The 22,631-nt window shown below is 38.0% G+C and overlaps 1 protein-coding gene across 1 annotated transcript in view; it reads left to right on the top strand.

The window, feature by feature from the left end:
- LOC125258098 (cadherin-7-like) overlaps positions 1-22,631 on the top strand; it is an 88,632-nt gene that overhangs the window by 9,604 nt on the left and 56,397 nt on the right. The window contains exons 3-5 of the mRNA XM_048174936.1: positions 12,203-12,497; positions 15,637-15,756; positions 18,391-18,558. Coding sequence (XP_048030893.1) covers positions 12,203-12,497; positions 15,637-15,756; positions 18,391-18,558 — 583 coding nt within the window. The remainder of the gene's footprint in view (positions 1-12,202; positions 12,498-15,636; positions 15,757-18,390; positions 18,559-22,631) is intronic.

The raw sequence follows: 22,631 nt of genomic DNA, 5'->3' as shown, positions 1-22,631 counted from the left end.
CTTTCCAGTTGTTCTAATGGGGTGAGAGAACTGCGTGATCGATACTTCAGTCTGAGCAGCCGGGTCGGCAAAGTGGAGAAAAATCAGGACAAATGTGCCGCCACACTCATCTATTTTTATATATAGCGCTCCTCGTGCTGATTGAGTAGATTTTCTGAACATGCTCCTCCCAAACTTTGTTAATAAAACATCATTTGAACATTGTCAGGAGGGGTAAACCCAGAAAAAATGTTGTCAAACTTTCACATTTCAAAGAAAAACAGATTATGTCCTCAGCCAAGATGCTGAGGGGGAACAAACGTTCTTAAAGTTTTTTTGTTTTGTAATTTCCAAGCAATGCGATCTCAGGCAGTATCAGTCGCAGTGAACATAATCTGACTGCTTTAACTAAAAAGACAAAATTGCCCCCAAAAAAGAACTAGGATTATATTACGTAGTAGGTCATATACAATATTTATTTGTTAATAAAGCAGTAGTCTGGAGCATGTCATGAACTTGATGTAGATATTGCCTTGAAAACTTTTATGGATATAATAATGGACATAATGGATAAATATGCCCCACTTTAGAAAAATTAAGTAAATGTTCAAATGCACCCTGGCCTGATGATGAACTGAGGTCAATAATGCTTCAAAGAGACAATGCAATGTAAGTTACACATAAATCAGGAAATTAGCTGGACAAACAGTTTTATTGCAAGTTAAGAAATAGTTTACAAAATTAAACTACATTAAAAAGAGGCAATATTTTAAGCAAAAAGAAAAGAAAAGAAAGAAAAAAAGAGGCTTAATTATGTCCATTGGTGGCCAAACGGACATGTGGAGCAAAACGCATGTCTTCAGGAAGAAACAAAGAGGATCATTTTCCAACCCATTCAAGCATTTATTTTAGGAAAAATAAAACAAGAGATCATCATTCCAGATTAACTTGTATAAATGGTTTCTTTGCAGTAAGCCTAGCTAATATTTCATCATCATAAAATATGATAATTTTTGGCGGATTGTATGTTAGAGCTTGTGTTTAGAAGAGGATTGAAGGAAAGGCTGTCTGATAAATGTGGGTAACACACACACACACACACACACACACACACACACACACACACACACACACACACACACACACACTCAGAATGCACATCTCATCACTCAGGCTGTCCATTTTACTAAAGGCCACTTTCAACAAATGTCAACTAGCAAACGCAGGTAAACAGTCTGAGCGCAGGCCAAATTTCAGAGAGGTGACATATGGACGCCAGTTCTACTTTTAAACCAGTTGCAAAGCTGGCTCCTGTTTCTTCCATTACTGTACATTTGTGCTTTAAAACACAGCAGTATCTGCAGTAATTGGCATTTTGCCACAAATCCTATCAAGCTTAACTTGTGATGTAGAAACGTTGAATCAATGTTGCCAAGTAACTCTTGTATAACACTGTGTATCTGAGGATGTGTGAGTGATTGTACAAAGACAGGATAATTCATTAAACACTTTTGCCACTTTCATGTCTGCTATTACTGCGCAAATACCTGTCTTATACACTAACCACCTGCAAAACACCTGCTTTAAGACAAAATAGCATCAAAATAGTACAGTGCCTTGAATTTTTTTAATTAAGTCATTCCACACAAACATGCTTCTTTTCTATGAAAATTAGGCTGTTTAAAGATTGCACTTTACAAAACTTTGTGTTAATTTCCTGACTCAATTTACATTGTGCTATTAGCATCCAATGAAAGCAGGTGCTGAATGAACGTTTATTTAAACAGGATGTTGGTGCACACTTGCTGGTGATCGTTAGTAAATCAGCCGAAAATAATGGTTGCCATGGTCTGCTGCATCATCCATACTAGCAAGTTCTGAAATCCGCCATGCAAATTGTGTTCAGCAATGTCCTCATGTTATGTAGCATTTTAATTTATGTATGTGTTGCATGTGTTGAGTTTTGTTTTCTTCTCCTGTCTGTCTCTTTTAATAGCGCCTGTTATATCACACAGGTGCAGTGAGTTGCGGTCATTAGAGGAGGAGTGCTGGTGTTTCTGCGGAGCATATTCACTCCATGAGTTCTCTGCAAGGATTTCAAGTCAGGATTTAGACGGTATCATAGTACTGAGACGGCTCTCATTAGAGTTACTAATGATTTGCTCTTATCATCCGATCATGGTTGTATCTCTCTATTAGTTTTAGTGCTGCATTTAACACTATTGATCACAAGATTCTTTTGCATAGACTTGAAAATTATGTTGGCATTAGAGGAATTGCATTGGCATGGTTTAAATCATACTTATCTGACCGTTATCAGATGGTAGTAAATGTAAAAATTTGTTCAGTTTACTTAATTCAATTTAGCAAACTCGTTGCCTTAATTCAATTAAGTAAGCTTTACTTAATTGTATTAAGTTGATCTTAATTTAACCATTTAAGTTTTGTCAACTTAATTCTATCTGTGATTTGAGGAAGTGTACTCCCAGAATGCATTGCGGCACAAATAAAGTCATTGCTTTGTTTTACTGTTTGTGGCTTTATTTTACAATTTTATTTGCTGTCTTGTGTCAGTATTACACCAACAATGACAGCAAATAAAATTGTAATGGTCTTATTAATTAATAAAAAAAAAAAAAAAAAAAACTTAACTGTTACCATTGTTGTGTTTTGCAAGCTGAATGTTGATGTCTGTGTGTGACTTGAGCAAGGGTGATTGCAAGGCACTGGCTCAACTAGAGAGGAATCAACCCCCTTAAAAGTTTTATGTTTCACAATAGTTTGGTGTTTATGATATATATGTAAGTGATATAATCTAATAAACCAAAATTCTACAGAAAGTCTAAATTAGTTATTGGTTTAGTGCCAAATTATGTCACTTTTTAAAAGTGATCTATTTAATATGTCTCTTCCTTTGAAACCACAAATAACTGTAATTTCTCATATGGAAATCAATTGGAATCAACTGGAAGAGAGTTATAATAATATAAGTGAAGTTCCAAGTACACAACCAAAGGAAATGCTAATCACTAAAATGGTGAGAAGAAATTTTAGGAAATCAAGATGAATTTATGGTCAACTTACGTGACGTTATCCCAATTTTAGTTGTATTGATAATTTAACACTCAAGATCACTTTAAGAAAATTAGTGAATGCAACTAAAGAAAGATAACTGCAGAAATGGAGAAAATGAGTGAAAGTCTATTAAGAATTGCCCTGCCCTTTTTTCTTCTTCTTTTTTTTTGTTTTTGCTTGACGAAATGGTACTCAAACCAGTCAAGTAATTTGTACTTGGGTTTTCTGAGTAACAAAGCATAGCATGCAGTAAAGATGACTAAATTGTTTTAAGTAAGTTCAACAAATTCTTGGACATTAAGTAAAGTTTACTGAAAAAGGTTCGTTAGAACAACTGTTAGGTTTTACAGTGTAGAGATGTCATTTCAGTCACAAGTTCAGTATGGAGTACCACAAGGCTCAGTACTAGGATCGTTGCTTTTCACTCTGTACATGCTACCCTTGGGAGATATCATTAGGAAGCATGGCGTTAGTTTTCACTGTTACGCTGATGATACTCAGCTCTATATTTTGCGCCCTGACGAAACTTACCAATTCACAAAATTAAGGGAATGCATAGCTGATATAAAAAATTGGATGACCAATAATTTCCTACTACTAAATTCAGAAAAAACTGAGATTCTAATTTTTGGACCAAAAACTTCTTCACACAATAACCTAGAATACTGTCTAACACTTGATGGCTGCTCTGTTAAGTCTTCGTCGTCAGTTAGGAACCTGGGTGTGCTCTTTGATACCAATCTTTCATTTGAAGGCCATGTTTCTAGCATCTGTAAAACTGCATTCTTTCATCTTAAAAATATATCTAAATTGCCCTGCATGCCTAATAAACCATATTAGCCCAGTTCTGTCATCACTGCATTGGCTTCCTGTTAAACATCGTATAGATTTTAAAATCTTGCTAATTACTTACAAAGCACTAAATGGTTTAGCTCCCCAGTACTTGAGTGAGCTTTTAACACATTATAATCCTTTACACTATTGCGATCTCAGCATTCAGGCCAGCTGATAATACCTGATAATACCTAGAATATCAAAATCAACCGCAGGCGGTAGATCATTCTCCTATTTAGCACATAAACTTTGGAACAGTCTTCCTATCACTGTTCGGGAAGCAGACACACACTGTCAGTTTAAATCTAGACTAAACCACATCCGTTTAAGCTGGCATACACATAACACATTATTTACTTCTATAATTCAAATCATGTAAATTGTTAGGCTGCATAGATTAGGTCATCCGGAACTGGGAACACTTCCCAAACATGGGAATGTATAGATAAAACGTTATCAAAATGATAGCATCCGCAGAAACGATTAATAATTCTGTATTATGCGGGCCAGACAAGTAATTTGGCGATGTCACTTTGTAAAGAAGACTAAGCGTCTGCACACATACACATTCATACACGCATACGTATAACACATAAACACGTAAATGAATGGCAAGAACGCATTAAAAGTCTTCTGTTTTCAGTTAAAAAGGTGTAATTTAAGCAGCTCCTAAGTTAATAATTAACAATTTTTACAACGGAAGTGATTCAATCAAAAACTTACTTTAGCTCGATAACAACTTTTTCCTAGAGGTGCTGTAAAGCCAAAACAATCTCTGTCCATTAATTTTCCTATTATCACTGTGAAGCTGCTTTGAAACAATCTGTATTGTAAAAAGCACTATATAAATGAAGATATCTTGACTTGACTTGACTGTCACCAGTTCCTTGCCACTGTCGCCTCTGGCTTGCTTAGTCGGGAACACTTAATATTCAACGATATTATTGATCTGACTGCATTGACACCATTGGATGAGAACTGAACTAAGGTGAGCAATGACATTACTTTTTTCTCCAGAGCTGCTGTACAGATAAATTAACTAAATCTAGCTTTAGTCAGTCAAACTTGCATCACCTGACTCTCAGCTGATCCACGTCTACCTAATGGAATATGATGCCTATCACAGCATCCATATATAAGGTCCATCAGCATTTTCAGCAGCTATCGTGTTGACCAGGAGCTGCTTACCCTCCCCCATCCCCAGCTCCACCTCTCGTCAGGATTTGGCCTTCTGAGTTCCCTTTGAATCACAGTAATTTCTGGAATTATGCTGTACATTAAATTATTGAACATTAATGATATATGCGATACATTTATGTTGGTTTTCTGTTTACCCTATAGGGGGGTTATCACTGCTCTTCCAGCTCTTATGAACCATACAGTCAATCCAGACTGACATCACTGTTTTCTGCAGAACTTAATCATTATGTTCCTCTCTATTGCTGTAAAGCTGCTTTGAAATCAATCTGTATTGTATAAAGCACTATATAAATTAAGGGTACTTGACTAGATGTAGATTTTGTGGGCGTGTTTGTGCCGTTGCCTGATCTACCTAATTCATTTAGTGAATCAGGGCTAAACCAGCACAGATAGCATGCAATTCAAAACGGCAGTTCATTCTTGGTGGATTCCCTCCTGACTGTTACTGTCGCGTTTAGTTTTATTATCAGTTTCAGTACCAGTTGCAATATACAGAATATCTGCTTATCTTTAAGCAAATATAGCTCAGTTTTAGCATAACTCTGAAGTGAGCTCTCTTCTATGGCTATTATTAGAAAGTTTGGATGTTTATGGCTTTTCTCTAAACCTGAGAAAGGTATACTTGAAAAATTAGTATTTAGAGCATTACACAATTTATGTTGTTTATTTTTCAGTATGTTTAACATCCAAAAAGTATGTCAAGAACTCAATATTAATGTATTAAAGCTGCTTCTTAAGCTGCCACTAAACAGTGAAATTACTTTCACCAACCTCAGAAATGTATTATTTACAAATGCTAGTAAGAAAGAGATAAGATTATTCATGCTAAACTAAATGTGTTATGACTTCAACTATCTGCTTCTCTCTCTGCAAGAATCGAAGGTGTTGTCAGTCATGTTCCCACCCATTTCCTGGCTTGCCCAATCATTGTATAGAGGAGTTGTTTATGTCCAATAAACAGTTGGATGTTTTTTCAGTCGGAAGTTAAAAGGTTAAGGTGTCTTCAGTGGGCCATCATCCTAGACAGATTCATGTTGAACAAACAGCACAATGATTGTACAGATAAACATTATTGCCATGCTTCTCTTATAAGAATCGCTGCAGGAAACCTAATTGTGTATAAAGCATCATTCTTCATCACTTTCACGAATGACACTGATCTGAAGACACTTCATTTGGTGTGTTTCACCCTGCCGGATGTTTTATTATCCTCGTTCATTTCTCTCTCCTGTTCATCTCATCTTCACTCAATTGAAACAGATTTGCATCATGAATGTTTGCCATTGCCAGCGGTACAAACCATACTATAGCTGGCAAATTTCATCATCGTGTCATATATACAGGGATGCGCATTGTTTGTTGAAGTGAAATCACAAATGGAGAACATGAATAGGCTTCTTCAAAAAATTCTGATACTCTTTTCCCATTCTCTCTCCTGCAGTGGCAATATCTGTGACCTTTTTCCCCGTTTTCCTGTGAAACGATGAGCTGAAAGTTGACAACTGAAACACTTCAGACAGAAGCAGAGCGAGAGACAAAAACTGAACATGAAAAGAAGGAAGGTGAGGGAGTACAGTTTGAGAGTGGATAGTGGCACAATGTGTCATTTGCATTTATATTATTTTTCGGCGTCCCGCGGGCTAGCCTGTTAGCAATGGCATCATGCCAATGACTGAGATTAGATGAAAGGCAGCAGATAGATACATTCCAGGATAAACATATGTAATGACAACCCACAGACAACTTCAGAGCGCGCAAATATATTTTGACACAAACCACATTGTTCAAGAAACTGAGCTAACATGTTTGAGAGGCACTTTTTAGAAGTAAAACCGGCTGTTCTCTCATACAGATGGAGATCTGAACTGCAATTCTTTTTAGTGGAACAGGCATGTCCCAATATTAACAAAGAATATACTGATGAATTTATGGATTTTGTAGGAGGTATTGTCCCTAACTTTAATATCCATGTATACTGTGCAATGCTTAAAGAATTTTAAAATATTGAAGCTTTTGGGTTTGACCAATTTAGGAAAGGCTCTACACACATTTGTAGGCATACATTAAACCACCTCTTGTCTCTGGGTTTGTCCATTGTCAGTGAAAGTCCATTCTTCTATCCAATGGTCTCATATATTTAGCTCTATGTTACATAGAGACTTGCATATGATGCATCTCTATCTCATTAAAATGTAGAAGAGCATGTTAAGGCTTTTAACTCCACTTGTGTAAAGATCTTAAATGCTTTTGCTCCTCTGAGGAAGAAACATGATAAACCCAAGTCAGTCCCTTGGTTAAATGATATTCGGCACATAAATGGAAGAATGCTGTGTTATGAAATCCTCTTATCAAAGTTTCAAAAATCTGTGTAAGCAGCAAGGGCAAAATATTTTTCTGATTCAATTTACAAAAAAAAAAAAAACTCTATTTTTTCAACCAAAACTGGTCTCTTGATGCATTGAGACTGTTTCCTCAAACTCTCAGTTCCAGATCCAAAATGGAAAAACCGGTGAGTGTCTCTCCATTATACTTGGCTACTCTATCAGGTTTTCAAGCCATCACTTTTAAGGAGACTGTTTAACATTTGAAACAAACTACTTCACCGCAAGATATTATTCCAGTGCGTTTCTTGAAACAAATTATTGACACTGTTGGTCCTGGTTTGTTGTCCATAATAAAAGAGTCTGTTCAGGGTATATTGAACATGCAGTTATGCAGCCTCTTCTTTAAAAAAAAAGTAAAAAATTTAAAATTATAAAACAATATTGATGGTATTTGCTGTTGTATTTAAAATGGTTTCCCTTAGGAAGTGTGTTTAAGAACTTACCTACCACTGAAAACACATGACAGGCATTGGACGCCCGAGGGCTTGTTTCACGAGTTCGCCTGCCCATTCAGTCTGAATGGTCAATGGTAAAACTAACTTGGCTTGCTGTCCTCGAAGGAGGCTCGAACCCGAGGCTCGGCTTGAGCTCCGAGTTAAACCCCCCTATAACAGTACTGTGTAGAGGGAGAATAAGAGAAATAGAGGAGGAGAGATGCTGGAAGAATTGTCGCTGGGATGACGCAGTAACTGCTGCTTATATACACTCGTAATGATGATTGACAGGACTGAATGTTTAGGCTCCTCCCGAACCTACGTTTGGAACTACATTTAAATTATGTGAAAACACGAATGACATTAAAGTCTCAATGACATAAAAAAAAAAAGTTGTGTTTGGTCTTTCTGAGAGAACTGGCTCTGTAAATGCTGACTTGGGATATTTGAACCTCATCCTTAAAACAGTAAAGATCTGGGCTTTGTGACAGTGGACTCAAGTTTGATAAACATATTAAAGAAGTCATTAAAACGAGTTTATTTGATTGAGATTTTATCTAAGGTAAAGCCTTTCCTATCTGTTAAGGATTTTGAGAAGGTTATCCTTGCCTTTATCTCTGCTGAGCTGTAATTTCCTCTAAAGACAAATTAATAAAGGGTCTCTTACTAGATTGCATATGTTCTGAACGCTGCAGCTAGACAGATCACTGCTGTTCTTCCTTCCCTTCAGTGGCTGTCAGTTGATTTTGTAATTATGAAATACTACTTTTTGTTTTTAAATCGTTAAAATGGTTTCGAGCCTCTCGTCCAGTCACAACCTTTTGATAAGTCTCTAGGACTACATTGAAATCAAGGGGTGACCCTAAATTTTGAAAAATCACTTTGGTCCGCATCTGCTGTTTTAATTGGGGCTTTATTAATTTAAAAAAAAATAAAAAAAATAGCTTGTTTACACTTGAGGTTTAAATGTTTGCTGGACATTTGCCAGAAACAACACAACGCCTCAGATGTTATACACTCAGCTAGCCTTTCATATCTAAAAATATGCCAAGAACGCTTTCTCCGCATGTGGCAAACTTTTCTGAAAAGAAATCAGAAGGAGTGTCCTGAAATTATTCTTATACCCATTCCTCCTGCAATAACTAGATATCCCTGGATCACAGTTACATTAGGAAACATTGGTAGGTGACAACTGTCCTTCAAATAAGCAAAGTATTTTTCTATCCAAGTGGGTTCATTGGTTTACATGGCAATTATTCTTCTATTTAACAGATTAAGATCCTTTTTAATTTAGAAATTTAATTCAGATCGTCACACAGATCCGTCATCACAATCATGTCTTTTATACTCTCTTTTGTAGTTAAATATTAAGTTAAGTTCAATATTTTACATATAAATGTCTAGTTTTATTAGCTGTATTTAGTGTAAATGAATCTACTCACACAAATTAAGATCTTCAGTATCATCTAATCAAATGTATTGCTCTCTACCTTGTAGTATAACTTGTAGTATAGCTAATAAAGCTCAATTAAACTCTTCAAATGTCAACGCATCTTTCTTGCCCCCAAATACACTATATGCTGCACTTTTATGTCTTTTTAAATTTAAACGGCTATATTAATGGCTCACTTTCAGCTTTTGCTTATATCTCACTTCCTTCTATCCATATTCTCAGTGATCGGATGCAGATATGAAGTCTTCCCGCGCTCCAGAAAATGTATAATCAGAAATGTAAGAATCACTTGTGACTTTGATGGAAAGCTGATTGGTCTGTGAGCACTGAAGCTTGTCTTATCCTCAGCAAAGCTGTCTGAAGCTCTTTTCACATTTGCATTTGTAAAGGGCCCATCTCTAGATGCTTCAGAGCTGCTGTCAGTCTATGATGCACATGGCTGACTGTGCCGAGCTGACTGATGCTCCCAGAGCTGTTAACCTACCTTACCATAACTTACCTTCAATTGATTTTAGCACACAGCAAACAAGAGCTTTCACTCAGACCCATGGAAATGACCATGTATCGTTTACTGACCATCTGATGTATATCGCACACAAAAATTGCAAAAGCTCCAATCTGATTGGCTGATTTTCAACTCCCAAAAGTCAGAGTGCAATGTTTGTGTTTGTAAATTGTATTTTGGAGATTAATGAAACTCAGATCATCACTACCAATATTTTTCTCTGGACTGTCAGATCGAATCATACTTTTTTTTTTCTTTCTCATCATTTCAGTAGCACTGTTTTTCATGTTATATTATAGGGTGAGATGCATTTATAATCATAAAAATGACTTAATGACTTTTTTTTTTTTTGATCTGCAATATGGATATTGACTTCACATGATGCTTTTAGAAGTTATATCATGCAATATTTATGTGACGTGATGTGTAGCCAAGTATGGTGTCCCATACTTGAAATCTGTGCTCTGCATTTCACCCATCCAAGTGCACACACACACACACACACACACACACACACACACACACACACACACACACACACACACACAGCAGTGAGTATTAAACACACACCCACACTGTGAACACACACCCGGAGCAGTGGGCAGCTGTTTTTGCTGCGGCACCCGGGGAATGATTGGCTCAAGGGCGCCTCAGTTGTGGGTAATGAGAGTGGAAGAGCGCTGTTCAATCACTCCCACACCTACATTTCCTGCCAATACTGAGACTCAAACATGCAAACTTCGGGCTACAATTCCAACTCTCTAACCATTAGGCCACAACTGCCCCCAAACAATTGAGATGACATTGCCTACATGCAGGACTAGAAGAAACAGAAAACATCATTAACCTGTTTTTTTTTTTTCTTTCTTTTTTTTTTTTTTTTTTTTGAAGAGGCAGCAGTGGGATCCATTTTCATTTAGTGCCTTTGTTGTGTTAATTCTTTCCCTGCCAGCATAAAAAAGTTGCCAGCCAGCTCCAGCATTTTTGACCAAAAAACATTTTAATGCCACCGAGAATATGTTGTATGAATATGAATCATTCATCCTTTTTTAGTAAATACTTAAATGTGTGCAAGTTTCATAAAAAACAAAAAAAACATTTTGAACAAAAAGCTGAGAAAATACCATTTTGTCAAAGACTTTGTCCAGATCAGATTTGAAACGATGATCAAAACACAGATGGAGTAGTTTGGGTCCATCAACACCACCAACACTTTTCAGTTGTTTGCTCTTCATGGGTTCAACATTTCATTCAGTAACGTTTTGATTTATACTGTATGTTGAATGTTTGATCACATTAGTGTGAGTGTGCGTAAGCAATGCTTCCATCCCTCCTTCTGGTTTACACGAATATACCTTGCTTGTGTTTTGTTCAGTCTTGTGCCAGACTGAACATAGCATCTGGGGTTGTGGTAGGAAGAAATAAGCCAGAGCAGAAGGTAGTGAGACATTTACTTATGAGGTTGATAGCTAACGGTTGTCTGGCATTGGGATGAGTGAGATTCCTTTTTTGTAGACCTGTTATAAGGAGAGAGATCTGAAGGTTTGTGAGAGCGGGACACTGATGACCATGGATGAGTTTGCTCCTTGGTAAAGATTAGGATGTAATGTGGAAACAGAAGGGCAAAAAGAGTAGAATGAGGTGAGAGTTTTGTCTTATGCCTGGAAAGTGAATGGAGATGTAGATGAATTACTGAGGGCTGGATTGCAAAGCAGGACTTTAGTGGCTGCTGTACTTGGTTGGGAGAAGTCAGGTCACATTTGTTTATTAGGTGCTTTATACAATACAGATTGTTTCAAAGCAGCTTCACATTATTCAAAACAAGTGATAATATTGTAAAATTCATCAGTCATGAAATATTCAATTTCAGCTGTAAAGCAATAGTGTCATTTTTCAGCTCAATTTAGTTCAGTGTAGTTTTAATTCAGTTCAATAGCTGTGTCAATGCTGGATAATGACGCTTACTTTCATTATCCAGCTCAATTCAGTTCAAATTTTGTTCTCATCAGTGCAGTTAAATCGATAATATTACTAAATATGAATTGTCGTTTCAAACCTGAAATGAGCAAATCACTGGGAGAAACCAGGGTAGGTTGGGTGGCCAGTTCTTCTCTTCAGCAGATTGAAACATGAAAGTAGAGCTGCCAGTTAGCCGACAGTGTGGGAATGGTCATTGATAGACCAATCAACTAATGAACTATAGAAGAGGTCTGTGGGAGAAATGGATTCATTTATGCACATCTAAATGTCTGAGCATAAAACAGCTGTAATGTGAGTTTTCGTCATCTATAAGTCGTTGTTGTTTATATTATAGTATGTTGTGTATGTTTTTTCACAGCTGCATTCAGATGTGGATAAGGGTGATGGAAATGTCAGGTACGTGTTGACTGGGGAGGGAGCATCTTCAATCTTCACTATCGATGAGAATACAGGGGACATCCATGCCACCAAACGTCTGGACAGAGAGGAACAGGGTTTTTACACCCTGCGTGCTCAAGCGGTGGACCGCGGAACCAACCTTCCGGTGGAGGACGAGTCTGAATTTATTGTGAAGGTCCAGGACATCAATGACAATGAGCCTAAGTTTCTGGATGGGCCGTACGTCTCAGGAGTCCCCGAAATGTCTCCTCTTGGTATGTTAATTTAACTAATCTTTGCTCATCTTCAAAATCTTATGATTACTTTCTTAGAAGGCCTCTTATAAAAATACATTTAAAAAAATAGCCAAGAACTGCCATTCAAAAGTTTGGGGTCAGTAAGATTTTTTAATGTTTTTGAAAGAAGTCTCTTCTGCTCACCAAGGCTGCATTTATTTGATCAAAAAATGCAGTAAAACAGTGAAATATTATTCCAATGTAAAGCAGCTGTTTTCTATGTGAATATATAGTAAAGTGTAATTTATTCCTGTGATCAAAGCTGAATTTTCAGCATCATTACTCCAGTCTTCAGTGTCACATGATCCTTCAGAAATCATTCTGATATGATGATTTGATGCTCAACAAACATTTATGATTATTATCAGTGTTGAAAACAGTTGCTGCTTTATAATTTTGTGGAAAACGTGCTACTTTTTGTCTCTTAAAGAAGACATTTTATTCTCCATCAAAAATTTCCTCCACAGTAGGGGAAAAAAACAAGGGCTGTACAAAAAACCTTTTGTGTGTGTGAAATCACTTCATAGATTCAGTATCTGCCATTGCTATTTAAAACAATTCTATGCCTTTGTTAATAAATTGAAAACATGTTAGAACTAGGAAAGATGAATTGGGCTGTTTCTTGAAGTAACGCGATAGCCTCCATCATAGCTGTATTTCTCTGCATTGTGTTATTGAAGAATATATTGTCTGAAAACTGACCAGACACCAACTAAAGAAATTGATTCACAGAATGAGACTATCACAAGACTCCTGTGTGTTTAGAAGAGGATAACTTTTGCCTTTTTTAAGGCACAGAATTGTGTGCTTTTTCTCCCACTCACTGTGAGTGTCATCTTAGAATTGGTCTGTCCTACAACTATCCCTCAAACTACCAATTGAAATAATCAAGAGCTTTCAGAAGCACAAGAACATGGCAGGAGAGAAAGGCACAGTCACTAAAATGAAACATGGAGGCAGAAGCTGCCACAAAGGATTCTGAAGCTTAATGCTCCTCGCCTGAGGACCCTGTCAGAATGGGATTCGTAGATTAAACTTCCAGGTTATGTTGGAGTGACGGTGTGCCAGGGACAGTGTCAGAAGCTGCGACAGCGAACAGCAGCTCAGTGTGTCTGGATCAGTCACATGACAGGCATACACTGCTCTGAGGGCACATGCAAGTCCTGCACTGAAGCATAAATGCATGACAGAAACCTCTTGTTGCAATAACTGTGATATTGGACATCAATAATATCAATAACTAAAAGTGAATCTGAGGGGATGCAGGCCTCATGAAATCACTGTCTCTATGAAAATCTCAGCAGTACTACCTGATGAGCAACACACAACTAGACAGAGAGATATATCACACTCTCACAATTGTTACATTTTTGTCAAAATGTCACTTTTCTGTCGATTCTTGTGTACAGCAAACCGAAAACAAACTAGTGATCTTAAGAAAACGAGATCTAGTGACCATAACGGTCAAATTTCAGCTCTTGTTTGGGGGAGGGATATGAAAAAGTGCCATCTCCCGAAATTAGTCGAGGTATATTTATTTTCATTACTGTCAGATGACAGTCGGCTGCCTGGAGCACAGAATTGATTACAAACCCCAGAGATGCATTTCTAGTACACAGAAAATGAATGGAAACCCGAGAATGTGATCATTCACTGGAATGAAGATGGACAAATGAGAGATGACAGAGAGAGAGAGACAGTGATTAGACATTCAGCTGCTGAGGCTTCGACTCAAGCCAACAGAAAGACATTCCAGGTGAATTTATAGCACACTGGACAGAATCAAACAACACTTCAAATTCTTGCAAGCATGCCAATGCTGATGGATAAATAAAAGTTTGTGTGTGTGTGTGTGTGTGTGTGTGTGTGTGTGTGTGTGTGTGTGTGTGTGGTTTACATGCACGCTGTTGTTGGATTTATTGTGCATTCCTAAAGCATCTTAAAAGTTTGTTTTTATGATTTGCTTTATGTAGTAATCAGGTTAAAAGCATCAGTACTTCCCTCTGCTGCAATTTTATGACTCTAAGCTCACAGTTCAGGCAGTGTAATATGATACATTAAGGCCAAATCGATATGGAACAATACTTCATCTTTTCTCTGTGACATTTTCATACTGTTTAATTCCATGTGAATGTCATTGACTTTGACCCATGCAATGTGTTTGGTTCGAGATTGCATGAGGGTGAAAATGACCAAACAAACTGAATATTAGCTTACTCTAATTATGAGTCCGCTTTGGCTCAGAGTACTGAAGCAGGTTGTTCATGTTCAACAAATGCTTCCAGTTTTTAGCACATCTTGCTTGAAGTGGCTTTTGTTTATTGTGCAAAATGGATACAGAATAGCCCAGATATCTGCTTATCTCTGCCAAGATAAGCCCAATTATTTTTCTAGATAGTTAAAGCTTTGCATTTTGTGTTTTCTTTTCATGCTCAGTTAATTTAGTAAAATACAATCCATACAAGACAACTTTTTTATTTCACGTGGCAATTCTACCTACTACTGCCAAAAAACATTCCCTTTGGTGGAGCTCTCTCTTTGGTGCTTCCGTTGGATGCTATTAAATATGACAAAATAACAAATAAATAACACACACAGATTACTTAGGGCTCCATTTAAACATGCAACCATTGCTAATTTCACTTCCATGCAAACAGAGGCATGAGGGAACATATGAAGCAGTGTTTCTGGAGACAGACCAACACTAGACTTTCCAACTCTTCCTATTCAAACACACCTGAATCAACTGATTATCAGTAATCAGTTAAGGGCAAATCAGACTTAATCAGACTTCCAGACCTGAAATTGATGGATCAGATAAGGCAACCATACAAAATGCGTAGTGTGTGCCTCCAGGAAAAGGGTTGGGAAACACTGAACTAGAGGCACTAAATCAGAAGCGCATATTCAGCTTGCTTCAGGTTGGCGATGGGGTTTATTTTGTGCTGTAGGTTGAGCTCTGCGGGCGAGTTTGTTCAATGCCGCTTTCACTCAAGACAGAGCTGACGCACAGTATTGCCATAGTAACTCGCATCACATCCTGTTCACTTCAGCTTGCTGCAGTGCAATTCTGCTGTCCGCTACATTCTTTTCTAACATATTCACATATTTTGCTCAGGCACCACGGTGGTTCAGGTGACAGCGACTGATGCAGACGACCCCACTTATGGCAACAGCGCCAGAGTTGTGTACAGCATCATACATGGACACCCTTACTTCTCTGTGGAGCCCAAGACAGGTAACTTTTATTTCGTAAATATATCTGAACAGTTCCCTAGTGAAAAAATAGTATTTGATAGTGTTAAAGATGGTGTCATGTGGATGTGAAAATGCATGGAAATGATATGCAGTTGAGATTATGCATACTAAAACTAGGCGTTGTAAACTCCATATATAGTGATTTCGGAGAGGAGACGGGGTGGAGATGCACATACGCACAATCTTCCGATGACTGGGATTTATAAAGGGTTCTTTGCGCAGGTTCTGGCGTACGAATGGTTTTATAAATCTGAAAACCTTTGACGCAAAATCAAGTCCTGTTTTTGGTTTGTTTAGATGTCTTTGGTCCGTGTTGCATTCCTATTTCAGTCGAGCCACACCAGAGTTCGTTTGAAAGCAGACCGAGACCCATCTTTTCAGATGGCAGCGTTCACACTCATTCAAATGAACCGCACTAACGGAGCAATCGCACCAAAGATCGTTCTGTTTTAATCAAACCAAAGCTGTCAAGTGTGAACACACCCTTAGGTTTCATCATTTTGAGGGAGCAAATGACTCAATTTGCATTGGTATAACCTTGTGTTTTGCACATGAATGGAGGAGCTCACGCAAAATACAGATTCATCTAGGGAAATCCACAAAAAAAGAACAAGACACACTGTTTTGCGCAATCCTTTCATACAGACAAGCCTTTAGTAAATCAGGGCAATAGTCTTTGTAGACGATTGGAAAGAAAATCTCTGATCCATCTTGAGGCTACCATTAACTCTTAAATCAATTAGTCTCTGCAAGAAAAATGTGTATCTACATTGTAATAAAAGCTGAGCTAAAATCAATAATCAGAATTCTAGTTTAATGTGCACTGCAGTCTGCTGAATATATTCAGCATCTCTGTCTAACCTTAAACATGAACCAAAGTAATAGTGATGCTTGCCTTAACAAACACTAAATTACATCAGTGGACATGGCAGAAACACTGACTGCTGAGGGAGGTTTATTCTCTCTCTCTCTCTGTGTGTGTGTGTGTTCATACCTGCAGCAGTCTCATTACCCAGCATCCTACTGTGCTCCAGCTTCCACCTGCAAAGCACTCTTGGTGTGAATCTCAGACAAGAGGCTCAAGGTGTGCTTGTTAGTTGTTCTCTTTCCTGAGAGGAGAGGAGCGTCGACCCGTCTCATTATTCTCTGATGCCTGTGGTGTTAACCAACACGTGTGCATGTCATTTGCTGCTGTACCTGATGCATTGTTCATCTGTCATGGACTTTTTTTATTTTTGATTCAGCTGAGGTTCCAAATATGAGGAATTTTATAATGTTCCTGATGCATGGATAGATGTGACACAAACACTGTATATGAGTAGTGAATGCTTTTTAGTTAATTGGACTGTGGACTTTTTCCCCTCTTTTAAGATAGCCATGGCCATATGAGCTTCATCTTAGGCCAGGTGTATATGGTGCTGTTCTGACAGTCGAGAGGTTGTGAGCCCCACACAAACAATCACATCAACATTTGCGCTATTAGAATCTTGTACAATTATTTTGCACAGTTAGCTGTTTGTGCCATTTTGACATTAAAGGGGACCTATTGTGCCCTTTTACACAGTCTTGATGTAGTTTTTGTGCTCTACTAGAACAGGTTTTCCTGCTTGAATGTTGATTATTTTCCTCATATTCTCCATTGTTCAGCTCCTCTCTTCCCAGTCTGTCAGTAACGCTCTGTTTAGTTCCTGTCTCTATGAAGCCCCTCCTTCTGAAAATGTGCTCTGATTGGCCGGCTGGAACAGTGTGTTGTGAAATCTAATTCCAAAGAATTTTCCAAAATTCCATCAGAAAGCTACTTGTTTTAGAAGTGTCCTCTGTGTTAATGGCCAATGAACCTTTTTTGCCAGCCAAATTTTGGTAATGTGACTATGTCTTAATAGCTGTGTTAGAAACTAAACTAAACCAGTATTAAAAAATAAAACGCTGTTTTCACATGTTAATCAAGAGGGGTGCTAATTCCTTTTACCAGGCATTTAAATGTGAAAACACCATTTTCTAAAAAAAGGACACAGTGGTGAAATAAGTACATGTACAATGTCGTATAGACATTATCGTTGAAACGTTTAATATTTATGGTCTCAATCAATTACACCCAAAGTTCCTATTTCTATTGTAACGGGTCGTCACACGAAGTGGGATCCATAAGCAGGCTTTTATTAACAGATCTCGTGGTCATACAGGCAGTGGTCAAACAGAGGCAAACAGGTATAGCAGGGATTACGCAGAATCTTGTCTGTCTTACAACAGAAAGTAAAAATGTGCACAGTTTCCTGTGATGGTTAGGTTTAGGGGTAGGGTTGGTGTAGGGCGATAGAAAATATGGTTTGTACAGTATAAAAACCATTACGCCTATGGAATGTCCCCACAATTCACAAAAACAAACATGTGTGTGTGTGTGTGTGTGTGTGTGTGTGTGTGTGTGTGTGTGTTCACTACTTACTGCTCCTAATGTGTGTGCACTTGGATGGGTTAAATGCAGAGGACAAATTCTGAGTATGGGTTACTATTCTTGGCCTTCACGTCACATCACTGTCACTAATTTATGTAATCAAGATATAATTTTAGATTTAAATACATGTTTTTCTTTGCATAAAGTCTATGTTTTCCTCAGGCATTATACGGACAGCCCTGCCCAACATGGACAGAGAGACGCGTGACCAGTACGTTCTGATCATTCAGGCCAAGGACATGGTGGGTCAGATGGGAGGACTGTCGGGCAGCACCTCTGTGACGGTCACACTCACTGATGTCAATGATAACCCTCCACGCTTCTCTCGCAGTAAGAGCAAAACGTCTTTCATGTGTTTGCCTCACATCCTGACCTCTGATCACTGAGGACATTTGGTGATTGTGGAAAGTGAATATGATGTAATATTCTTCAGTGTAAAACATATTCATGTACCATACACAGTTCATCTTAACCAGGCACCAAATGCCCATTACTTTTTAAACTCCTACAACACTATAAATGTGACACCCTCCCCCAAAAATCAATAAATATCTGAAAATGCAACAGAAATACTTGATAAGCTGGTCGTCAAGCTACAGCAGTAGTAGTGAAAAATAAATATACTAAAATCTATTTGAAATACTTTTATTTTCTGCTAAGTGTACTATAATTGCATTAACATTTGCATGTACTTAATATAAATACCCTGCAATTGTACTTTTAGCATACTAAACTGGTATACTTAAAATCTGCTAAACTGGAACAAGTATTTTTGTGTTGAGGTCCAACTAAAGATATACTTATGTATATTTGATTATGCTAAAGTGGAACTATTGCAGATATACTTTAGTACACTTTATATATCTTGCATTCAAATTATACAGTGATCATACTATCCTTACTAATAGTGATATTAAACACATTTTAGGCTTAATATTTAGAAATATGCATTGTGCATTGTGCAATAAAGAAGAACTGCAAATAAAGTTTAATTAAAATATTTATGTCAGTATGTCTGTAAAAACATTTGAAGCGGATCAAAACCATTCATCAAAGTTATCCTAAAACCTTCTTCTGAGGACAACTTTGAACTTTTTTGATCCACTTCAAATGCTGACTACTGTATATTAATGGGTTTTTAGTTAGTGTGAAATGAATGTAGGCCTATTTTAAATACATTTTGGTAGTTTTTTTTCACTAGGGCAGACTCTGCATTCATTGCCTCTGACATGTTTTCTCACCATCAGGTACTTAAATCGGAAACTCTTAAAGTCCCTGTAAAGTCATTTTAAAGTATGTGTTCTGAGTTTGTCACACCGCAGAAAAATGTGTTATTAACCACCCAGCCAAATTTGAATGATTAAAAAAATCTGCAAGTAAATGAAATAAGTTATCAAAATCTCGAAAAAATAGGCAGCACTCTCTTCTTTCAAACGCTGGGGGCGTGTCCTCTGTCGGCGCTGAAACCACGCCCACTCGCGAGAGCAGCCGTCTCAACTGACTTGAGTCTATAATGAGTCAAACATACTAGGTGTGTTCGACATCGGCTGTGGCTGGATGTAACCGATCGGCGAGATTAGCCGCGTGCAGGCTAATCACAGCTGAAGTGAAATAAATGCAATATTTGACTAATACACTGATGTTTCAGAGACCTTTTCATTCAAAACTTTATGTACTGCTTACAGCGTCTGTTTTTACAAGAATAAAGTTCAACATAAGCATATGTTATTTAAATAACAATGTAGTGGGGTCTTTGTTTTTTATCCGTTTTATTTTGATAAACATGACACAATACAACATAGCGACTACATGAAAAGAGCTTTAACTGTTATAAAAACACAGATTTTTGAGCATTAGTGGAGCTGAAGGCGTGACAATAAACACGAAACACACGTGATCGTTGTCATGCGGTGAATCCGGCCAATCGTGAAACAGCTGTGTCGTCATCAACGCTCGTGCAGCTCCTCTTGAGAAACTGCGCTGGCTAACTCAGGCGGCTGATCTCGAATCGCTCTCGCGGTACTTTAAAGCGATACGTCACAGTCACATGACGTCAGCGCTGTCTCAAGTCGGACAACATTTCTTACCGGCATGCACTGCTTCAAGTCAGCCGCCGATCGGTCTTTGCGGCGCTGCATCAAGTCGAACAAGCCTATTGATGCATATAGAGTGCCTCAGGGATGACGCATTTTTGTAGGCAAAACCCAGAAGCGAGTTAGCATTTTAGGATTTCCGGTTCCAACGGCATAAAGTCTATGGGTTTTTTGAATGGGTTTTTGCTAAACCGCCTGAAATAAGGTCTGTGGTTAACAAAGCCTCTAAATACTTTCTCGTTTTGATCTATGACATAAAACACACCAGTTATAACCCACTTATGATTTTTTAAACTTTTACTGTGTCTTAAAATCGGCGGTTGCTAACAAATTGCTAAAAGGGACTACTTCCTTTGGCGGGGACTTTAGACGTCATCATTAAAAACGGGACATTTGGACAGCATTTCTCATGAAAAAGTGGATAAGTATTCATACACAGCGCATATCATAATCAGCGAGCATGTATATAAATAAAGTTGTTTTTTAAATACAGTTTGAGGACGCTTGGTGGTGACGTTGATCCGCAACCATGGTGTGCTGTAGTCCGTTTATAGCCTACTGTTAGCCTTTTATATCTGACCACTTTATTTAGGCTTCAAAATCTATAAATGTTGTGTTCACTTGTAAAGATTATCTTGATAGATAAAACGTGTAAGTGTCATAACCCTTTGTTAAACACAGAGCTTATTTTCTGCGATTTTCCTAAAGTCTATGGGAAAAATGCATAGGCTTTCAATCGAAGGAACCCGTGCGCCGCTAACTTCCAGGTTGGCCTACAAAAACACGTCATCCCTGGGGCACTCTATAAAAAGAATAATTTAGAGTGTTGCAAATTTTAGTAGAGTTACTGTGGACTACCTACTAATTATAACATAAGCACACACGGCAACTTACACTCAATGGGCACGTACTGCCAACTGTTGTCGAGTCGACAAATGATGGCGCCGCGAGACGGGAGGATGAAGGCCGGGACGGGAGAGACTCTGTCCGGCCCCATATATCATCGGTTATCGGTGGGACGGTAGGAAGGCCGAGGCGGGAGGGGGGCCGAGGTCTGTTCAGTCACATTCACCAAAAACAGCGGATTATCTGTGAATCCCAGCTGTTTGATGGAAGTTTGTAAAATTATCCGGTGTAGAACGATCACTTTAGAATCCTTCATATCATCGTTTTAGTAAATTTAAAAAAGGAGACCGAGCATATTGTATATAACAACCATGTAATATGCATTTGCGTGACGAAGGCATTACTAGCTAAATGTGCAAAGGGCTGTATAACTGTAATGACACTCGAGATTGAGCGGGTGAGCTGCTGTTGCGTTAGAGGCGGCGCCATACTCGGTGCGTCTTCGACAGTTATATAGTGTTAGGGGAGGGGCTATGCTCGGGGGTCCAAGTGCGTCATCAGACCCCCGTTTTAGCTCCGCCCAAAAAATCCTGAGCAGAGACTTGGTGAAAAACTGTTTAATGCTCTAACTTCACAATTAAGCATTACACAATTCACAGTCTTTGTAATGTGTTTCAGCAATACATTTGTAACATTTATAAAGTGTTTAGAAAGAACTCTCAGAATTGACTTTACAGGGACTTTAAGGAAGTCCAGAGTTACCTAAACTCATGAGTTGTGCTGATGTTCATGTGCATTTTAAATACATTATTTCTGACATGACTTGAAAACCCTGTAACTGCTGAAGCTAAACCTTGACCCCTATTGGCCTGCCCCAACATCCTACTATTGGTTGAACCACAATGATTGATATGTTTTGAACACGCCATAAAGCCAATGCCATCACACTCACTGACAATCGGTTTTGCTGTACTTTTGCTGAACAACCGAACTCGCTGGAGTGCACACTATTGGGAATCTGTGTTGCAGATTTTGGCACATTTGTCACAAGGAAACTTTAGGGTCTAGAAAGTCATTGTAGCTAAAGACACAAGTCTCACCATGTATTTCAAATACGAGAATGATCAAATTATTTTTAGATGATGCTGTATAATTTTTTTAGATGAGACTTTCTTTTTGTGCAAACCACAGAAAACATGAGGTATGAACTGAAACATCTAGTTTGTTTCTGCTAATTGGTTGTAAGGGCAGAATTTTCAAACCCAACTTTTGCCTACAGCTCAGACGTAACCATGAGAAATTTGCTAATAAAATGATTTCATTTGTTACATTTTTAAGTACTTCAGTAATTTATTTTTGTTGAATACTATATTGACCTGTTATGATTAAATGTCCAATTCAGTGAAAAGTATTTGAGTTCTACTTGTTTAGTATAAAAAAATAGTTACTGGCCTAGATAAAAGT

Source organism: Megalobrama amblycephala, linkage group LG22 (assembly GCF_018812025.1).
Source record: "Megalobrama amblycephala isolate DHTTF-2021 linkage group LG22, ASM1881202v1, whole genome shotgun sequence".
NCBI classification, from domain to species: domain Eukaryota; kingdom Metazoa; phylum Chordata; class Actinopteri; order Cypriniformes; family Xenocyprididae; genus Megalobrama; species Megalobrama amblycephala.
The sequence above is the reverse complement of the archived record's forward strand: the minus strand, read 5'-3'. Positions and strand labels throughout refer to the sequence as shown.